Source organism: Teleopsis dalmanni, chromosome 2 (genome assembly GCF_002237135.1).
Source record: "Teleopsis dalmanni isolate 2A chromosome 2, ASM223713v2, whole genome shotgun sequence".
Classification (NCBI taxonomy): domain Eukaryota; kingdom Metazoa; phylum Arthropoda; class Insecta; order Diptera; family Diopsidae; genus Teleopsis; species Teleopsis dalmanni.
In genome coordinates this window covers 138,903,090-138,920,749 of record NC_051847.1, presented here as the reverse complement: position 1 = coordinate 138,920,749, position 17,660 = coordinate 138,903,090, and the positions used below count along the sequence as shown (strand labels likewise).

The 17,660-nt window shown below is 32.0% G+C and overlaps 1 protein-coding gene across 1 annotated transcript; it reads right to left on the bottom strand.

Annotated features, from left to right (window-relative positions):
- Positions 1 to 2,078: 2,078 nt before the first annotated feature.
- Positions 2,079 to 16,424, bottom strand: LOC119675826. The gene is made up of 10 exons (XM_038087044.1): positions 16,219 to 16,424; positions 15,831 to 16,107; positions 15,482 to 15,632; positions 14,226 to 14,959; positions 13,410 to 13,859; positions 12,349 to 12,353; positions 6,519 to 6,786; positions 5,976 to 6,126; positions 3,160 to 3,893; positions 2,079 to 2,594 (listed from the first exon to the last, which is right to left on the bottom strand). Exons 1-10 carry the CDS (start codon positions 16,224 to 16,226, stop codon positions 2,142 to 2,144), a joined length of 3,231 nt encoding a protein of 1,076 aa, XP_037942972.1. The 5' UTR covers positions 16,227 to 16,424; the 3' UTR covers positions 2,079 to 2,141.
- Between the last annotated feature and the right edge of the window lie 1,236 nt (positions 16,425 to 17,660).

The following is a 17,660-nucleotide window of genomic DNA, read 5'->3' as shown; positions in this document are numbered from 1 at the left end:
ATTCCTAAAGCCAAATTGTTCGTAAGGAAGTACATTGCGTGAAAGCAGATACAACATTTAATCTGCCAAGAATTACCCTTTCGTCTGCCAATTAATTATGTTAGTCATAAGCTGGATTGCATTCTCCGACAGGTTATGTAGGCATCTGTTGTTAATCACATCATGAGCAGGTGCCGATCTTATCTTTAATCTCGCTATAATATGGGAGATTTCTTCGTCAGTGCATAATGCAATGCTATCATTTGGCTCCTGATCCAGAATATTGTTTGCCTCCTCGCAGATGCGTTGTTCTTTCTCTGAGTCATATGCTATGTCTTCATTGGGCTGGAATTGAAGTTCAAGGGTGTCCGATAAGGTTTTGGATTTTTCTAGATCTGTATACACCAAGCCTGTCATTCCATGGATAGGTGGTATTACTGGTTTACGCTTCAGCCTGAAGTATTTATTCATGGCCCTGAAGGTTTGATCCCCTGTTTCAAGACCCATCAGAAATTCACCCCATTTCACATTTTTAAATGCACAGATCCTTTTCCTGATTTCATTTGGCCTCTCTTCTGCGCTCCGGGTCATCCTTTATTTTAGCAAATTTCCGGACTCTATTTCGATTTCTAATTATGTTTTTAATATGCTGCGGTAAGTTAAAATAACTGCATGGCTTTCTATTGTTGAGAGTGGAGCAGCTATCCAAGGCCTGCTTTAATAGATGAGTCAGGTTCTGTATACAGTTATCCAATTCTTCTGAGGTTTCTGGATGTTTATTGATGCAGCTAACGTCTACAAATTTTTGAACGCATTCCAGTAGGTGGTAGAGAACGTAGGGGTCATAATATTCATGGGGCAGTAGCTCATCCAAAACATCCATAAGCACGGTATAATCTAGGTTGGACATGCCAAGGTCTATTGTATGGCCTGCTCCACTGCCGTTGTGAGTTGGCTCGTTAGACGTATGGAGCTGTAGCATATAGTCATTAACAAACTGGACAATTTCCCTTCCAGCCCTTCGCAAAATCTTAGTTACTCTACTAGTTAGAGACGACTATCGCATTTAAATGAACCACGAGTGAGTTTTATTGCAACATTGAAAATTAACGGTATCTTCTGTGAAGTGATCAAGCTGAAGAAGCACTAATCGCACTTGATGCTCGAGACTGAAGAAGTCGCGCGCACAGCAGAGGCGCCTGGCTGGGAATGCTGTTGATTTATATTATTGACGTGGTGACAAACTTAAAACTTGCCCACAGTGACCGGAACTTTCACAAAATACATAAAATTTTTTTTATTTTAAAACGTTCCAGAAGTTGGCAAAAACGTATCTAGGTATTTTGATAGAGTTATATGAATAAGTTTAATGAATTATTATTAATAATAAAATAATTTTTACTTATCGTATTTGCTGCTTCCGATCTAGTAGTTTCAATGCCTGTAATATTCGTATTTATATTGAATAATATTTAGATGCATTGCTTTTATAGAATTCTAAAAATGATTAATTTTAATTAAAAAATTTATAAATTAACTTTTGAATATACTACAAACACTTGATTTTGGTCAACGAAGTTTCAATAACAATATAGAAATAACAACAACAATATATTATGTCTATGAATATTATCACATCAAAAAATTTATCTTAATTTCGCCCTTCATATACAATTTTCTGCTGTCCTCTGATAGCTCATCAGTATCGAGTGTAACATTATACTCGGGATAATTTATTTTGTTTTCGAAAGTTAATGCAATTGAACACAATTTTGATTGGGATTTCTATTTAGTCTTATTTCAAAATATGACCTTGCTACTAGTTGTGAAACACACAATACAACATGATTTAAATATCCTTCAGAGGACATCTTACAGTAGTGGATTCTTTTGATATGATTTTCTATGACTATTCGAACTTATAAAAAAACTAGAAACACTTGATATAGTATTTATGATCTTATTTCATTCATATATTTTGTGCGCAAAAATTTCTAAAATAGTTTAATACAATTTGTAGGGATTGATATAAGTATGAGTACTATTAAAATAGAAAAATGGTTTGAGGAATACATATATATTTTTCAATAATATAGGAAAGAAGTTGTCATATGTTTTAAAAATTAATATGGATATATATACTTCAAATATAGTGTAAGCAATTAATATAAATCTTTCTTTTTGTATAAAGTATCCCACACCTCCAATCCCGATTTTTCTGGTATTTCCATGAACTCAACATTTTCGCTTATATTCAATCCTTTGTTTGGATTAGATTTATTGAGTGGTTCCCATATTATAGGTTTGATTTCATCACAATTTGGATCAGATTTCAAGGCAAATGAAGTCCAGATGTTAATCATTCGTTGTATAGTTTTAAATTCCGCCGAATCCGTTGAAAGCTTCCAAGAATGTGCAGCATAGAACAGATAAGACAAATCATCAGCATGTGCAACACCGCGTACTGGATCTTCGCCACAGAACTTTTTGCGATAATGATTGAAATCTGGAGAGTCAAAATCAAAACGATATAAGTAAGTAGGCGCTTTAGCATATTCAAGACGTGCAAGAATTGTTCGATGGAAGCCGTGCCAAAAAACTTTGTATGAGTATAACTGTAAAGAAGGAACAGGATATATATATATATACTATTTTATTGTTAAAAAAATGATTCTCGATGCAAGCAATTATTTTTCTACAAGCTTAGTTAGTAAAAGTTCCAAAATAATAGTGTAAATTTACAACTGATGTGTGTATCAATGTGGTAAATGTGAATTGAACTACGAAAGAATAAAAAAAATTTACTGTTATATGTGTAATTTTAGTTAAGTAAATGTTTTGGGACAATCACACACCTATTGTGAACTAATTTTAGTAGCTCAATTTCTCCATTAGGTATATGCCATGGACTTAAAAGTTTTTAATTTAAATAATTTATCAAAGGAATTATTGCTTTACGTTATAACGCTTAAGGATTAAAAAATTTGCCTTTTACAGCGAACTTAAGTTCACATTTTGTATATATGAAGATAGTAATAATATTATTAGTTGAAACAATGAAAAAGAATAAATTGCAGTTTATAAGATATAGTTTATGCATAATTATAAATTGCATTATAATTTACTATTATTAACTTATGTGTATGAATATATTTCTAAACCTTTTAAATAATATCTTACATCCATAAATTTAAACATTGCCTCCGAGTTTGGTTCAGTATCGCCGAAATGAAATTTTATTAAATCTGCACTTAGCTTCTTATTATCCTCTGGTGTATGTGCGTCTCGCACCTCTTTTGGTAACAATCGTTCAGGATCTGTCTTAACTAAATTCATACCTTTTGGAAATAGTTTTAGACGTGGATACATAAGCAAGCCTTCAAATGAAGTACCACCTATCATAATTGGTATATCATTAGTCCAAGCTTTTCTCACCATTTCTATTGGCTCTTCTGGTATAACACAATCTTCACCAATATATGGTTCCACTGTAGGTGTAAATGGAAATAGTACACCATTTCTAACATCTGTTTCGGTAAGCAAATTATGCGTTACCAATTTGGTAGCATCAAGACTTCGCAAATAGTCTAATACATTTTTATCAATATTCTCGCCTTCATAACCGTGATATTTAGCTAAAAGATAAGCATAATCCTTTTGTGGTGTATTAGCCCAAGTATTTAATATGCAACCAGACATTGGTATGGCTTTATGGAAAAGACCTTTTGTCTGTGTTGTACACATCATATAATGAGTTGAGGCACCACCTGCGCTTTCACCAAATAATGTGATATTATCAGCGTCACCATTGAAGTGAGTTATGTATTGTTTAACCCATTTCAAAGCTAGTACCTGATCTTTTAATGCAGCATTGCCTGGTACTTCGAGAGAAGGATCCTGAAGACTCAGAAAACCTATGGAAAAAATATTTTTTAATTTTTTATGAAATTAATAACAAATTTTCAAATATTTTACAAACTATATTTTTGATTGATAATAGCTATGGTAAAAATGTGTTCTTACTCTCCTATAATTTTAGTTCGTTGCAAGTTTAAATGTAGAATAAAAACAGAAATAAAATTATGATATAAGAAATAAATCTTTTGACCATTAATTGTCTTTGCTATTTGATATTCATTTAGTAATGCTAAGGAAATGAATACTAAACCAAAACACAAATTAAATTCATCCAGTCCTGGTGAAGAAGTTAGACAGAAAAATATAATGGGTTATAATTATCATTATACATCATGTAAGTTTAAAGTAATTTTTCGTTTCTTAAGTCTAATGCCTCAATACCTGTTTATCGATGGATATCAACACTCAGTTGTCAATTTCAAGTGTTCTTGCATCTCCGATGACATTTTATGACAACATAAATTAGTTCGCCCCATGTTTAGATTATAGCTTATTGCAACATCCGTGCTGTTACAAAGTTAAAGTCTATTTGCTACTGCAAGACTTCCAAAATTTGGTATTATATCACAAGTTATAGTTTCTGACTCTCATTTATAGTTCCTCAAGTGTCTTCGTAGATGCTTTTTTTATATTAATTATAGGTTAATAATTAGTGATCATAATGATAGATTAATGATTATAATCATATTATGAATAATGATCATAATGATTTCATAAACATAATAATAATGATACTGAAAATTTAAAAATATATACTGAAAAAGATTGGGGTGTTTAACTGTGATGATGAATGATTTACGAGTACTTATTATTAATTATTTAATTGTAGTTTATTATCTATGAAAAAAGAATAGAATTTTAAATTCCAATTAGTTTGGAAAAAAAATAATGAGAATGAATAGAATAGAGTGTCTGACATCATATTTCTTATAGGTGTGGAGATGAAATTGAAAACGGAGTAATCGAATAACGTACTTTTCGGTAAGATAGAAAACATACTAACTCTAAGAATACATTGTGACCGAAAGGTTTTCGGAAGTTCTCATTTAAAATTCGCGCGCTGTATATTTTTCGATATTTTAAGTTTATGTAGTTTGGCAGCACTTCCTTAATTACTATCCAAAAATGAGCGCGATCTGTCAGACATTCGTTACGGCAGCTGTTGAAACCAGTTCCCCTCAGTAGTGCGTTGCGAAAAAACAATGGAAAAAAATATTGAACAAAGAGTTTGCATCAAATTTTGTGTTTCGAACGAAATTTCGTGTGCAGAATCGTTGCGAATGCTACAAAAGGCTTATGGGTAATCAGTTTTATCGAAAACTCAAGTTTATGAGTGGTACAAAGCCTTTCAGGACGGTCGTACGACCGTCGAAGACATGCCGCGTTCTGGACGACCTTCGGCCTCTACCACCGACGAAAACATTGAAAAGGCAAAGGAAATCGTGTTCCAAAATCCTCATGTGAGTGTTAGAGAGATAGCACGAGAGCTAGGCATCGGTCGTGAGAGCTATCCGCCGTAAACGGCCTCAATTGTGGAAGGATAATTCATGGATTTTTCATGACGATAATGCTCCCTCGCACCGAGCCAACATTATCAACGATTTTAAGGCCAAACATTCAATAAATACCATCAAACAGCCACCGTATTCACCTGATCTTGCACCGTGTGACTTTTTCCTGTTTCCCAAACTCAAATTACCACTCAGAGGAACGCGTTTTGAATCCATAGAAGACGAAAAACAGAATTCGCAGAGGGAACTCAAAGCCATACCGGAAAGCGCCAATAAAAAATGTTTTGAGATTGAAGAAACGTTGTCATTTTTTGTATCGCTTCTAATGGAGGCTATTTTGAAGGAAATAAAATAAATATTGATGAAGATTAAGAATTTTGCGTTTGTACATTGTGACCGGAAACTTTTCGGTCACAATGTATAAGAGCATCAGATAGTCTTGTCTTGTTGTAACAAGAGACTTTATTGATTTATTTTAATTATTTATATTATATTTTTATGTACTATATATTAATATATTACACATATTATATATTATTATTATATATTATTTATATAAGTACTTACCTAAAGCACATAAACGATAGTTAAGAGTGACAAGTATTACGTCTTCCCGCATAAAGTAATCGGGACTATAGAGGTCTTGTGTCGCTTCTCCCATATAGAATCCACCACCATATATATAAACCATGACTGGTAGGCGGTTAATATATTTCAACTGAAAATATGTAAAAATAAATAAAACACCACGTACGTTTATAAATTCATGTTAAAATATGCATATAAATATATATAGGTATATAAAAATTCACATAATAAAAATAATAAATCATGATAACTTTGTCGTTTAAATTGTTTTCATAGAAAACACCTGACATATTTGTACTACAATGTATCAAAACTATTCAAAACTATTGACCTTTGTTACGAATAAAAATTTGTGATAAAAATAAATTTAAATTATTTTAATAATAATGTATAAAAGACTTTGTATATACATAAAACACACTTGTAAATATAAAATAACATATTACAATCAAATAAAATGCATATCTAATCTAGAAACTTATCAAATTGTTACAAATTATTCTTTTGATCATTCGTAAATACCTTTCTCACATAGACGTTTAAATATAAACAATCTTCTGTGCCCTCCAATTGACCGGTCATAATATTTTTTTGAACCGGTTTACTTGCACACTTGGTGCAATCTAATTCTCCAGACCACGGCTCAGCGGGTTGGGGTGCTTTGAAACGCAAATCACCTAGAGGTGGTTTACCATATGGAATTCCTTCAAAGCTGAAATAGTCGTCACCATAGATACTTCTTCTTCTCGCTCCGCGAATTTCGCCTTGTGGTAATTTAAAGTGAATTTCACTAAAGAGTTACCAAATTAATTAAAATATAATGTAATTAAATGAAATTAAAATATATCAAGTATTTGAATGAAGAGTATGTACAATATTATATACCTTTCCATATTTGTAAAAATTTTGCACACAACACACCCGTACACCTACTCCGTCAGTTATAGACTAAAATTTTCGGTGTCAAAAATTGTTTAGAAACTGCAGTGAAATAAAATTGAGAGCTTACATGCTCTCTACAGTGGTGGCGAATGGATTTGCTTTAATGAATAGCGTAAATGATCTGTAAGTTTTATAATAGAAATCGGTACATACAATGAGTATTATAGTATAAAGTAAACATATTATAAGAAAAGTACATTGAATTAACCATAGTAATTATCATATTTTGGTTAAACGAAATCATTGAACTAATATAATTTAATATACATACGCACATATTATTTGTAAGTTATATATGCTCTATTGGTGCACACAGAAAGAAACCTAATATAATTCTACTCAACTAGAATCATAATTTTATAATAGCCATAATAAGCTATAAGAACTATATTCAATCAAAATATTAGGCTCCGTAAAGTCTCATAATGGTTCGGCAATCCATACACATTGTAAAGTCATTTTCAAAAGATTTTACAATAAGTCAGCCGATTTAAAGAAAAATACGTAATTTTTAATTACTTGGCGTTTACACTGGCTAAACTTTGTCTAGACTTTCTTATGCGAATGCAAATACTACGTGTTTTGAATTTCAAGTTGTTTCGAAAACCAAAATATGTATATCTTAATTAATAAGTGAGTATATGTGCAAAAATCGTGTTAAAGTCTAGACAGTGTGTGCGTATGACTAATATAATTTTAGTTCGTTCTTCTCTTTCTTTGCTTCATTAAACGTGAGTTAGTGTCTAAAGCACCCTTACTCAATAGAGTCTGTGATCATTATGAAACACCTTTTCAAAGGTTTGATATCGCATTAGCGATATGAAATAAGACTATTCTCGATTTCACTGGTAGCATTTTTTATAGTTTGAGAAACTCTTGCTAGCTGCATATCAGTGGAAAGATTTTTTTGTAATCCGAACTGTTCTTTGGGAATGATATTTTCAGTCATAACTATTTTCCCAAGTCTTGCCAGTACTATTCTTTCTGTTATTTCACCTCCTCTTTTTTAGGCAAAGAAAGGTCTTTTTTAGATTTAAAAAAGTTTGATTCTTGTTATTACAAGTTGATTTTTCATACACATGTTACTGATTCTATCTAGTCCAGGGAAACTGATTTTTTTCTCATTTGTTAAAGCTTAGATTCCAACTCCTGTTAGTGATAAAATACCAGTCATCATTCTATTAATTTTCTTATTCTTCTCATCTCGAATTGGAAATACAACAAAACATGCCTTTTATCGGATGCTTAAGATGAAGACATTGCTACCAGCCGCAATATTATTTAAAAAATCGTCGCATTTCTTATTTTGAAAACAAATATCACTTTGATAATTAAATTTGTTAGTTAACTAGCTTCCAATTTTAAAGCTGGATCTCCCGTTTTGAGACCTAACTTCCTTAAAAAACTATATCGCCAATAGTATTATATGTTTTAAAAAATATAATAATACTATATTTTCTATACTATATTTCCGGCGTGATCCTATGAAATCGTCGATAAAATCCATGAAATGATATTGGATGATCGGAGAATGAAAGTGCGTTAGTTGGCTCATGCTGTAGGTATCTCAACTGAACGAGTACATCATATTTTACACGAATATTTGGACATGAAAAAACTCTCCGCGAGATGGCTGCCGCGATTGCTCACACTCGACCATAAGCGCAATCGTGTGACCACTTCAAAAGAGTGTTTAGCGATGTACAGCCGTAATCCGAACGAATATTTACGCTGTTTTGTTACTGTGGACGAAACATGGATTCATCATAATACGACAGAGACCAAGGAACAATCGAAACAGTGGGTTGCTAGGTGTGCACGTGGACCAAAGAAGGCCAAACAGAGTCTGTCAGCCAACAAGGTCATGGCCACAGTTTTTTGGGATGCAAGCGGTGTCATTCACATCGATTACTTCAAGAAAGGTAAAGCGATCACCGGTGAATATTATTCAAAGTTTTTGAACAGATTCGATGTCGATTTGAAGCAAAAACGGCCGCATTTGACGAAGAAGAAAGTGCTGTTCCATCAAGACAATGCACGTGTGCACACTTGCCTAGTCACTATGGCCAAAATCCACGAATTGCGAAACGAACTGCTACTTCCTCCAGCATATTCTCCAGATTTAGCCCCCTGCGACTATTTTCTGTTTACAAACCTAAAGAAATGGCTGGGCGGTAAGAGATTTGAGTCGAATGAAAAAGTCATTACCGAAACAAACGCTTATTTTGAGAGTTTTGAGATAACCTATTATTTGGAGGGAATAAAAAAATAAGAAAAACGCTGGACTAAATGTATCGAGCTAAAAGGTAATTATGTAGAAAAATAAAATGTTTGTTTGCCGAAAAAAATTTGTTTTATTCAAAAAGTGACTGACTTAGCAAACCGCCCTCGTACACTAACTGCTGTTCCACCATCCCTTTCTTGTAATATATCACTTCTGTCTGTTGAATAATTAGGAATTGTTCCGTTTATTGAAGGTTTTAGAAATGTTTGTTAGTTTAGCAGATCATCATTTTTATGATCAAGAACTAATTGCCGAATGCACATACATCTTGTTACAAAATATTTCATGACTAAATTATGTGTCCTGACTTGGTTTATCTATGAGAATCTATACTGCATTAGCAAAACATTTCTAAGGGAGCATAAATAAGGTAAGAACCTTAGCTATACAACCGTTCACTTTATTAACTATATTACTGTAGTAATTGAATATTCTTATTCAGTGCAATGATGGGATTGAAAAGGCAGCCATTACAATTAGTTGGATGTTTTCTTTTACAAATAATGCACTTTGGTTTTTGAACAATAGATTTTTTGCACTTAGTGAAATGGTGTTTGTCGTCACTTTAACACATCTGGGAAGAGCCTTCCAGATAATGGCTGCATGGTCATAACGTTGGCAATTGTGATATTGAATCATTCCTGTCTTGGATTTTTGAGCCCCATTTTAAACTTTTAACTCATTTCGTACCTCCGTGTGGTACTCCGTGTCCAAAAAAATGCTGTTTTTAATTAAATGAAAATTAAAACAGAAATAAAATCTAATATATTTGTTATAATATGTGTTCACAATAGTCCAAATATAATTTTCGTAATTTTTGCCGACGCCTTAGTAACAGTTACTTGCCACCAGACAACGGCAAAAAAAGGCGTGTGGTGAACCACACGCTGGGCCCCATTACAATATAATAATGAAACAATGCAATATAAATGTTTGTCGTTAGGGAATGAAATAAAATGAGAGAAATCTCTCTAATGAATATCATACTCTTATAATTAACTTAAAATTGTGTTTTTTACTATTTATAATAGTAATAAATCTATTTTAATATTTAATTGATGGTTGAGGTAGTCGGAATTTGATAGTTTTATACAGAGCTTGTATATGTTTTTGCTTAAAGTTCCGTCGTCAATTATTTACTGTAAATAAAATTATAATGTCATTCCTAAGATATCTAAGAAATCATGAATTATTGCATATTATTGACAGTTGGAGCAAACGTGACACATTAGTACCAAGTGACACTCCGATACCTATTGAATAATAATGTTTTCCACCTGATAATGTTGCTGGTGAATCGGGCAATGAAATGATTGACGATGATGAAATATCAACAAACATCACATGTGCCTTTAGAATTTTGTTCTCCTTTTTTGAATTCCGTTTTTCTGCTTCTGAGAGAGTATTTTGAAGTTGTATACGAATCAAATGCACAAGATAATGGTGGTGTTGTAGAAATGGCTGAGTCGCAACTATTCACATTGCAACTTGTTACTCTTTCTTTTTTTGGATAGTGGATATATCTTTCAGTTTCTGCCATACTCCAGTGCAACTGACAAATACAACAAACAATTGGGAATCTGTACATTTGTTGTAAAGGAATTATTGAGCAATTGTGAGTATCCATTGCAACATACTGTATGATTCCGTTGAACCCATAGTAAATGTGCAACACTATAGCAGAGGTTGGTGTCCCGCAGCCTCAAGTTATCAACAGCTACTACCGACATATGGGCGGCATCGATTTACATGACAATGGAGTTGCTAACTATCGTGTCGGGAATAGAAGCAAAAAGGGCTGGTGGCCATTATGGGTACAGTGTTTAGATAGCGCTGTAGTAAACGCTTGGAAACTAAATTGCTTTGTCGCTGCATTTACCAACACAAAACTGATGCTTCAGTTAGACTTTAAGAATTTCATTCCCAGAAACCTTCTTCTTGCAGAGAATTCAATGTTCTTTACAGAAGCTACAGTTTACGATGATTTGAAAAAGAAAAGTCACAGTGCAGTAGAAGATGTTTATCTTCCGGGAAATTTACCACGTGTAACCGGTATGCACGCTCCCATAAAAACTCAATATCATCACAACTGTATTGTTCGTAAACCAAAAACTAAAGTTTTTATATATGAAAAGTGTCATTTAAGTGATCATGTAGAAAATTGCTTTAAAATTTTCTATGAAAATAAAAAATATTACATTGATCGTAGACAATGACGCAAGTAAACTTATTTCTTTTTACATAATATAATACATATGTAATAATTCAAATATATTTTTTAATTAATAAATATGTGAAAAGCATAAAACATAAAATTTTATACTTACACGTATTTTATACAACTTGAAATGATACTTCACTTACTTCAAAGTAATTAAATACCAAATTTGCAAACAACACATATATATAAATGTTTGTACTATCAAAGAGAGAAAAATGTGCTATGGGTCCCAGCGTGTGGTTGACCACAAGGCACTTTCCCTGAAAACTACTTTTAAAAAAAAATTTGATTTTGCAGGGAATATTTTTAACGTAAAATAATACCTTTCTGAAAATTTCACCATAAAATTCCAAGTTTGAACCTGCCTGGTATTTAATGGCTTAAGTAGCAAATATTTCTTACATTGAGAAGAAAAGTTTCTGTTAATGTAAAAAATGTCACTTCTGTTATATTGACGTTAAAGTCAAATTTAAATTTATTTTATTAAAAAAACATTGTTGTACAAGATTACCATAATCAATCTTATAGAAATAATCTTAATATCACATAAAGTATTTTATTTTCATTAATTTATGTGGACATTATTTTATATTTTGTAATTTCCATAAAATATAATATGTGCTATAGTTTGTTTCAATTTGAATGACATTAATCGCATTTCTCTTCTTTATACACATTGTTCTTAATCGGAAGCTATAAGAAACTATATAAAATGGCACTAAGAAGTTAAGGCCTTGAATTTGGTAAGACATTAGGATTTAGTAATTAGTTGCATTCTAGCGAAAAGCGATAAGGGTTCTATGATGTACCGATCGACATTCGTTGACATTCAATATACGTTTGTATCTGGTTTTCGAGGAGTGTCAAAAAGATGTGGTATCCTGAGAGTTAGTTAATATCTCTACATCACCTGAATAATTTTTTTTTTTTAAAATTTTTATAACATTCTTTAATTAGAATTTTGTCTAGAAAGTTGCTAAAATATTAATAAAATTAGTTAATTTTTTTAACGGAAGTTTTAAGTAAACAAAGAGCTTTACACAATCTTTGTATTATTTTAGAGTTTTGCATTTGTCTGCAAAACATTTGTATGCTCAAGTTAGGTGAGATTAGTTTGAAGTGATGATCTCGATTACCAAAATCCATTTGAGCTCAAATAATATCCTGGTGTGATACTACGGACTGTAACGTCAGAGTTGAGATTGTTTAAAGTATAAAAAGTCTATAATTGTAAAGCAACAACACTTAGTTGAATAAGAGTAGTTAGGATTCTAATATTCAGCATTCTAATAATTGAATTCCCTGAATAATGAATTGCTTTACCATCCTATAAAGTGTAATCGAAAATTGGTGTTATAAAGACTACAAAAATAATGATGCGTAACCAGTCAATTATATATTAGTTAAACTAAATGAATGTAAAATAAGTTGAAAAATTTTTTTTTCACTTATACCACTATGCAGGGGGAATGATAACACACATTTACAAGAAGGTCATATGATGTGGGTCTTTACTTCTAGAAAAAAAATTGAGAACATGTAGTTCTTACTTGTATGTTTAAGAAAATGAAACTTTTAAAATCCATCAATCAATAAATAAGGAAAATAAAATAATAAAAAGTAAAATAGTTCGTAGTATATGTGTGCATGAGTAAAAAATTATCAATTTCTAGATGAAATAAAAAGAGAAAATATTAAATTGAATATGTAAGAAAGTTATTTATTTGAAAAGATATTCCATATTTCACATATATAGAGAACTTTCGCTTAAATGAATACTCAAAATAACGAACCCTCTAAATAAATACCAATCAAATAATTTTAAATAATAAATATAAAAATAATTTTTTACATTAAATGCTTTACAAATTAAGAAATAGCTAGACATTATACCTTTCCTTATACCGAGAGTCTACTGTACATACATACTTTAAACCATATTATTAATTAATTTTCAGTACATTTAAAATAAATCTTTTTTGCTATAAAAAGTATCCCACACTGCTAATTTCGATTTCTCTGGTATATCAATGATATCAATATTTTCGCTTATATTCAATCCTTTGTTTGGATTAGATTTATTAAGAGGTTCCCATACAATAGGTTTGATTTCATCACAATTTGGATCAGACTTCAAGGCAAATGAAGTCCAGACGCTAATCATTCGTTGTATAGTTTTAAATTCCGCCGAATCCGTTGAAAGCTTCCAAGAATGTGCAGCATAGAATAGATAAGACAACTCATCAGCATGTGCAACACCGCGTACTGGATCTTCGCCACAGAATTTCTTTCGATGATAGTTGAAATCCGGAGAGTCAAAATCAAAACGATATAAAAAGGTTGGGGCTGTAGCATATGTAAGACGGGACAATACTGTACGATGAACTCCATGCCAAAAAACTTTATATGAATACAACTGTGATAAATAAACATAAATAAAAAGTAAGTTGTTGGAATAGTTTGATCATACCATTTACATTAACCGTTTACATTAAATTTTAAAAAATCTTTTTTAAAAATTTTTGTTTTTGTACATGCTTAAATAGTACATAATGTACAAATATATGCATATACAGAGGCGAACACAAGGAATAAGTTTTGATGAACAAATTCGCCTAAAATTTTTCAAATCTATTTATACTGCATTCATGGATTGTTTTCATTGAAATGCTTTCATATAAATTTCTAATTAGTTTTTCAAAATCTTTCCTTAAATAATTCTTTGTTTACGCCTCTGTATATATGTATGTTATATAAGTGAGAAGTACGAATTTTAACTTACATCCATAAACATAAACTTAGATTCGGCATTCGGTTCAGTATTACCAAAGTGCAATTTTATTAATTCTGCACTCAAATTTTTATTTTCTTCTGCTGTATGTAAATCTCGTATATTTTTTGGTAGTAGCAGCTCAGGATCATTTTTGATCAAATTCATAGCCATTGGAAACTGTTTCAGGTGTGGATACATAAGTAAACCTTCAAATGAAGTACAACCTATCATAATTGGTATATCATTACTCCATGCTCTCTTTAGCATTTCAAGTGGCTCTTCTGGTATAACACAATCTTCACCAATATATGGCTCTATTGTGGGTCCAAAGGGAAACATTACACCATTTCTATGATCCGCACTGTTAAGTACATTATGTTTAACCAATTTGGTAGCATCAAGAGAACGCAGATATTCCAATATATCCTTATCAATATTTTCACCTTCGTAATCGTGATATTTGGCCAAAAGAAAAGCATAATCTCTAGGTGGTGTGTTAGCCCAAGAATTTAATATGCAACCAGACATTGGTATGGCTTTATGAAAAAGTCCTTTAGTCTGTGATGTGACCATCATGTAATGAGTTGATGCACCTCCTGCACTTTGACCGAATAGTGTGATATTATTTGTGTCGCCATTGAAGTGAGATATGTATTGATTAACCCATTTTAATGCCAATACTTGATCTTTCAAACCGGCATTGCCTGGTACTTGTAGAGTTGGATCTTTTAGACTAAGGAATCCTGAAATATTAGAAAAAGAAATTAAAATCTGTTTCAAAATAATTTTAGACATTTTAGTTACTCATTAAATAAATAAATCTATATTTTGTGTTGTTTTTGACGAAGCGTAAAGCAATTGGAAGCATAAGTTATTGTGCTTAGGTTATAAAATTATTTTTTTTCAAACCTTTGGTATTCCTTTAAAACACGGGGCTCGTAATAACAGTAGGGGACATCCGCAAATCCGTCCCATTATTTATCCATCATAAAAAATTGTCACATGCATCTCTTTGTTGATGTGTATTTTGCAATTTTAATTTTTAAATTAACATTAGTTAATCTATATTAAAATGCGGTTGAAACCTAAAGTTGCGATCCTGTTGTAACTTATCTAATTTTTACTGTCCATTATTGTAATGTATGAGCAAAGTTACTTTCTCATGTTCTTCATAGTATAAGCTAAGTAGTGCGGTTTTAGGTCTAATACATATATATTTATTTAATCTAATATTAATATTTGTATACACATATGTTTACACCTACCTAACGAACACAAGCGATAATTGAAAGTAACGAGTATAACATCTTCTTGCATAAAATAGTCAGGACTGTATAAGTTTCTTGTGGCTTCACCTTCAAAAAAACCGCCACCATATATATAAACCATAACCGGAAGCGGTTTTTCTGATTTTAGCTGCAATATATGTATTATAAAATGAAGCAAAGATTATAATATATGTTAAAGCTCATTATCTTATAAGTTTTTTGTTTTGATATTTGAAAATATAATAATATTTGTTATTAATTTTAGTGCCATATTTGCATTATATAGTATTCGTACAATATATCTTATCTGGTCATACATTTCGTTATAACATTTACTTTTACCTACCCTGCTAACATAAACATTTAAGTATAAGCAATCTTCTGAACCTTCCAATTCACCAGTCAGTACATTTTTTTGCATGGGCTTGCTAGCGCATTTACTACAGTCCTTCACACCAGACCATGGTTCAGCTGGTTGAGGAGATTTAAAGCGCAAATTACCCAACGGTGGTTTAGCATATGGTATGCCTTCGAAGCTGACATAATCATGATCGTAAATAGTTTTGCATTTTGCACCACGAATTTCACCTTGTGGCAACGTTAGTTGAATAGCACATAAATCTCTATGAAGGACCAAATAAATAAATATTAATACATTATTTAATATTAATATCAGAATATACTAATATTACATTAAAAATATTATAAGGCCTTATAATATTAAAAATTCTTACTCTGTCATTTCTGGTTTCTTTTAATTTTCACAACAAAGTCAAGCACTCGGTTACTCTGCTGGCTATCAACTAAAACCGTAAGTATTTGAGGTTCTTGCTCACTCGCAGATTTTATTAAGCGAAAGCTTTGCTTCTCCTTACAGTGATGGCGATATAAATTGTTTGGAATTAATTACAAACATTTTTTTCAAGCAGTAATTTATTATGTATATTTTTTAATATATTAGAGTTATTGTTTCATAATATAAACTAATGCTTTACACAATAAATTATATAAAAATATGACGTATAATATTCATATTTATATTTATTTGATAAAATGATTGCAATCTAAATATTTTTTAATAAACATATATTATTTTTCTAAAGAGAAGAAAGTGTAGTGTTATTGAACATCATGTAAAAATTGAAAGAAGGACCCAGTAAAAAATTAAGCCACTATAACACGGGACCAGTGATGCCCACTACTACTTTACTACTTTAGTAGTGGGCATACAATAAATAAAACAGGAAAAGCTTGGCACACGGTTGACACTTCTGTCAAACCCAGAAAACGACTCCTCTACAATTATATTTAGTGTGGATTCCAAAGACCATTTGAAATACAAATTGACTTGTAAATATCTTTTTCTTTTTTGTTCCGTTAGCTCTCAGTGGAGCATAGGGCCTCAACAATTCCTCTGAACCGTATTCTATTTGGAGCAGCCGTGCAGATGTCGTTCCATGAGTAGCGCACTGATGTTAATTCAGCATCAATTGCCCTTCGCCATGTTCTTGAAGGAGCGCCAGGCCGGCGACCACCCTGCGGGTTTCATTTTAGGGCTTGCTTATCGATACAGGAATTCGACTTGCGTAGTGTATGTCCGATCCATTGCCATTTTCGTTTTTTGATTTCGCTCTCGACGCTTTGCATATTTGTTCTTTTCCACAATTCTGCATTGGAGATGCGTTCTGGCCACCATATTTTGAGTATGCGTCTTAGACATTTGTTTATGAAGACTTGGGTTCGTGAGTTGATCGATCTAGTAAACTTCCATGTTTCGCACCCATACAGAAGTACGGGTACGACATTTGATTTGAATATTCGAAGTTTTGTTCTGATGCTTAGTTGATTTGCAGACTTAGTTTTATTTATACGAGCCGCAACGTCTTCTTCTGCTCCGCTTACGTTAGTGATTACGCTGCCCAAGTATATGCAGGATTGTACAACATTTATATTTATGTTCTCAACAGCTATCAAAGGATCTGTCATAGCGCAGTATCCACTGGACATGACAACCGTTATAGACGTGTTTATTTCCAAACCTGCTGCTCGGGCGTTATGATTTAGGCTGTCTACATTACGTTGGAGATAACTGCTTCTGTGACTCAGCAGACACACATCGTCGGCATATTCGAAATCTTCTAGATGGTGAAAAGGTGTCTATTGTATACCATGGCGT

Bases quoted from the DNA above. Each gene is read 5' to 3' on its own strand.
- LOC119675826 (XM_038087044.1), bottom strand. The intron at 6,127-6,518 runs GTATTTACGAAT...ACATATTTTCAG, and splicing joins TAAACGTCTATGTGAGAAAG to TTGAAATATATTAACCGCCT. The intron at 3,894-5,975 runs GTAAGTACTTAT...TTTTTTCCATAG, and splicing joins CTATCGTTTATGTGCTTTAG to GTTTTCTGAGTCTTCAGGAT.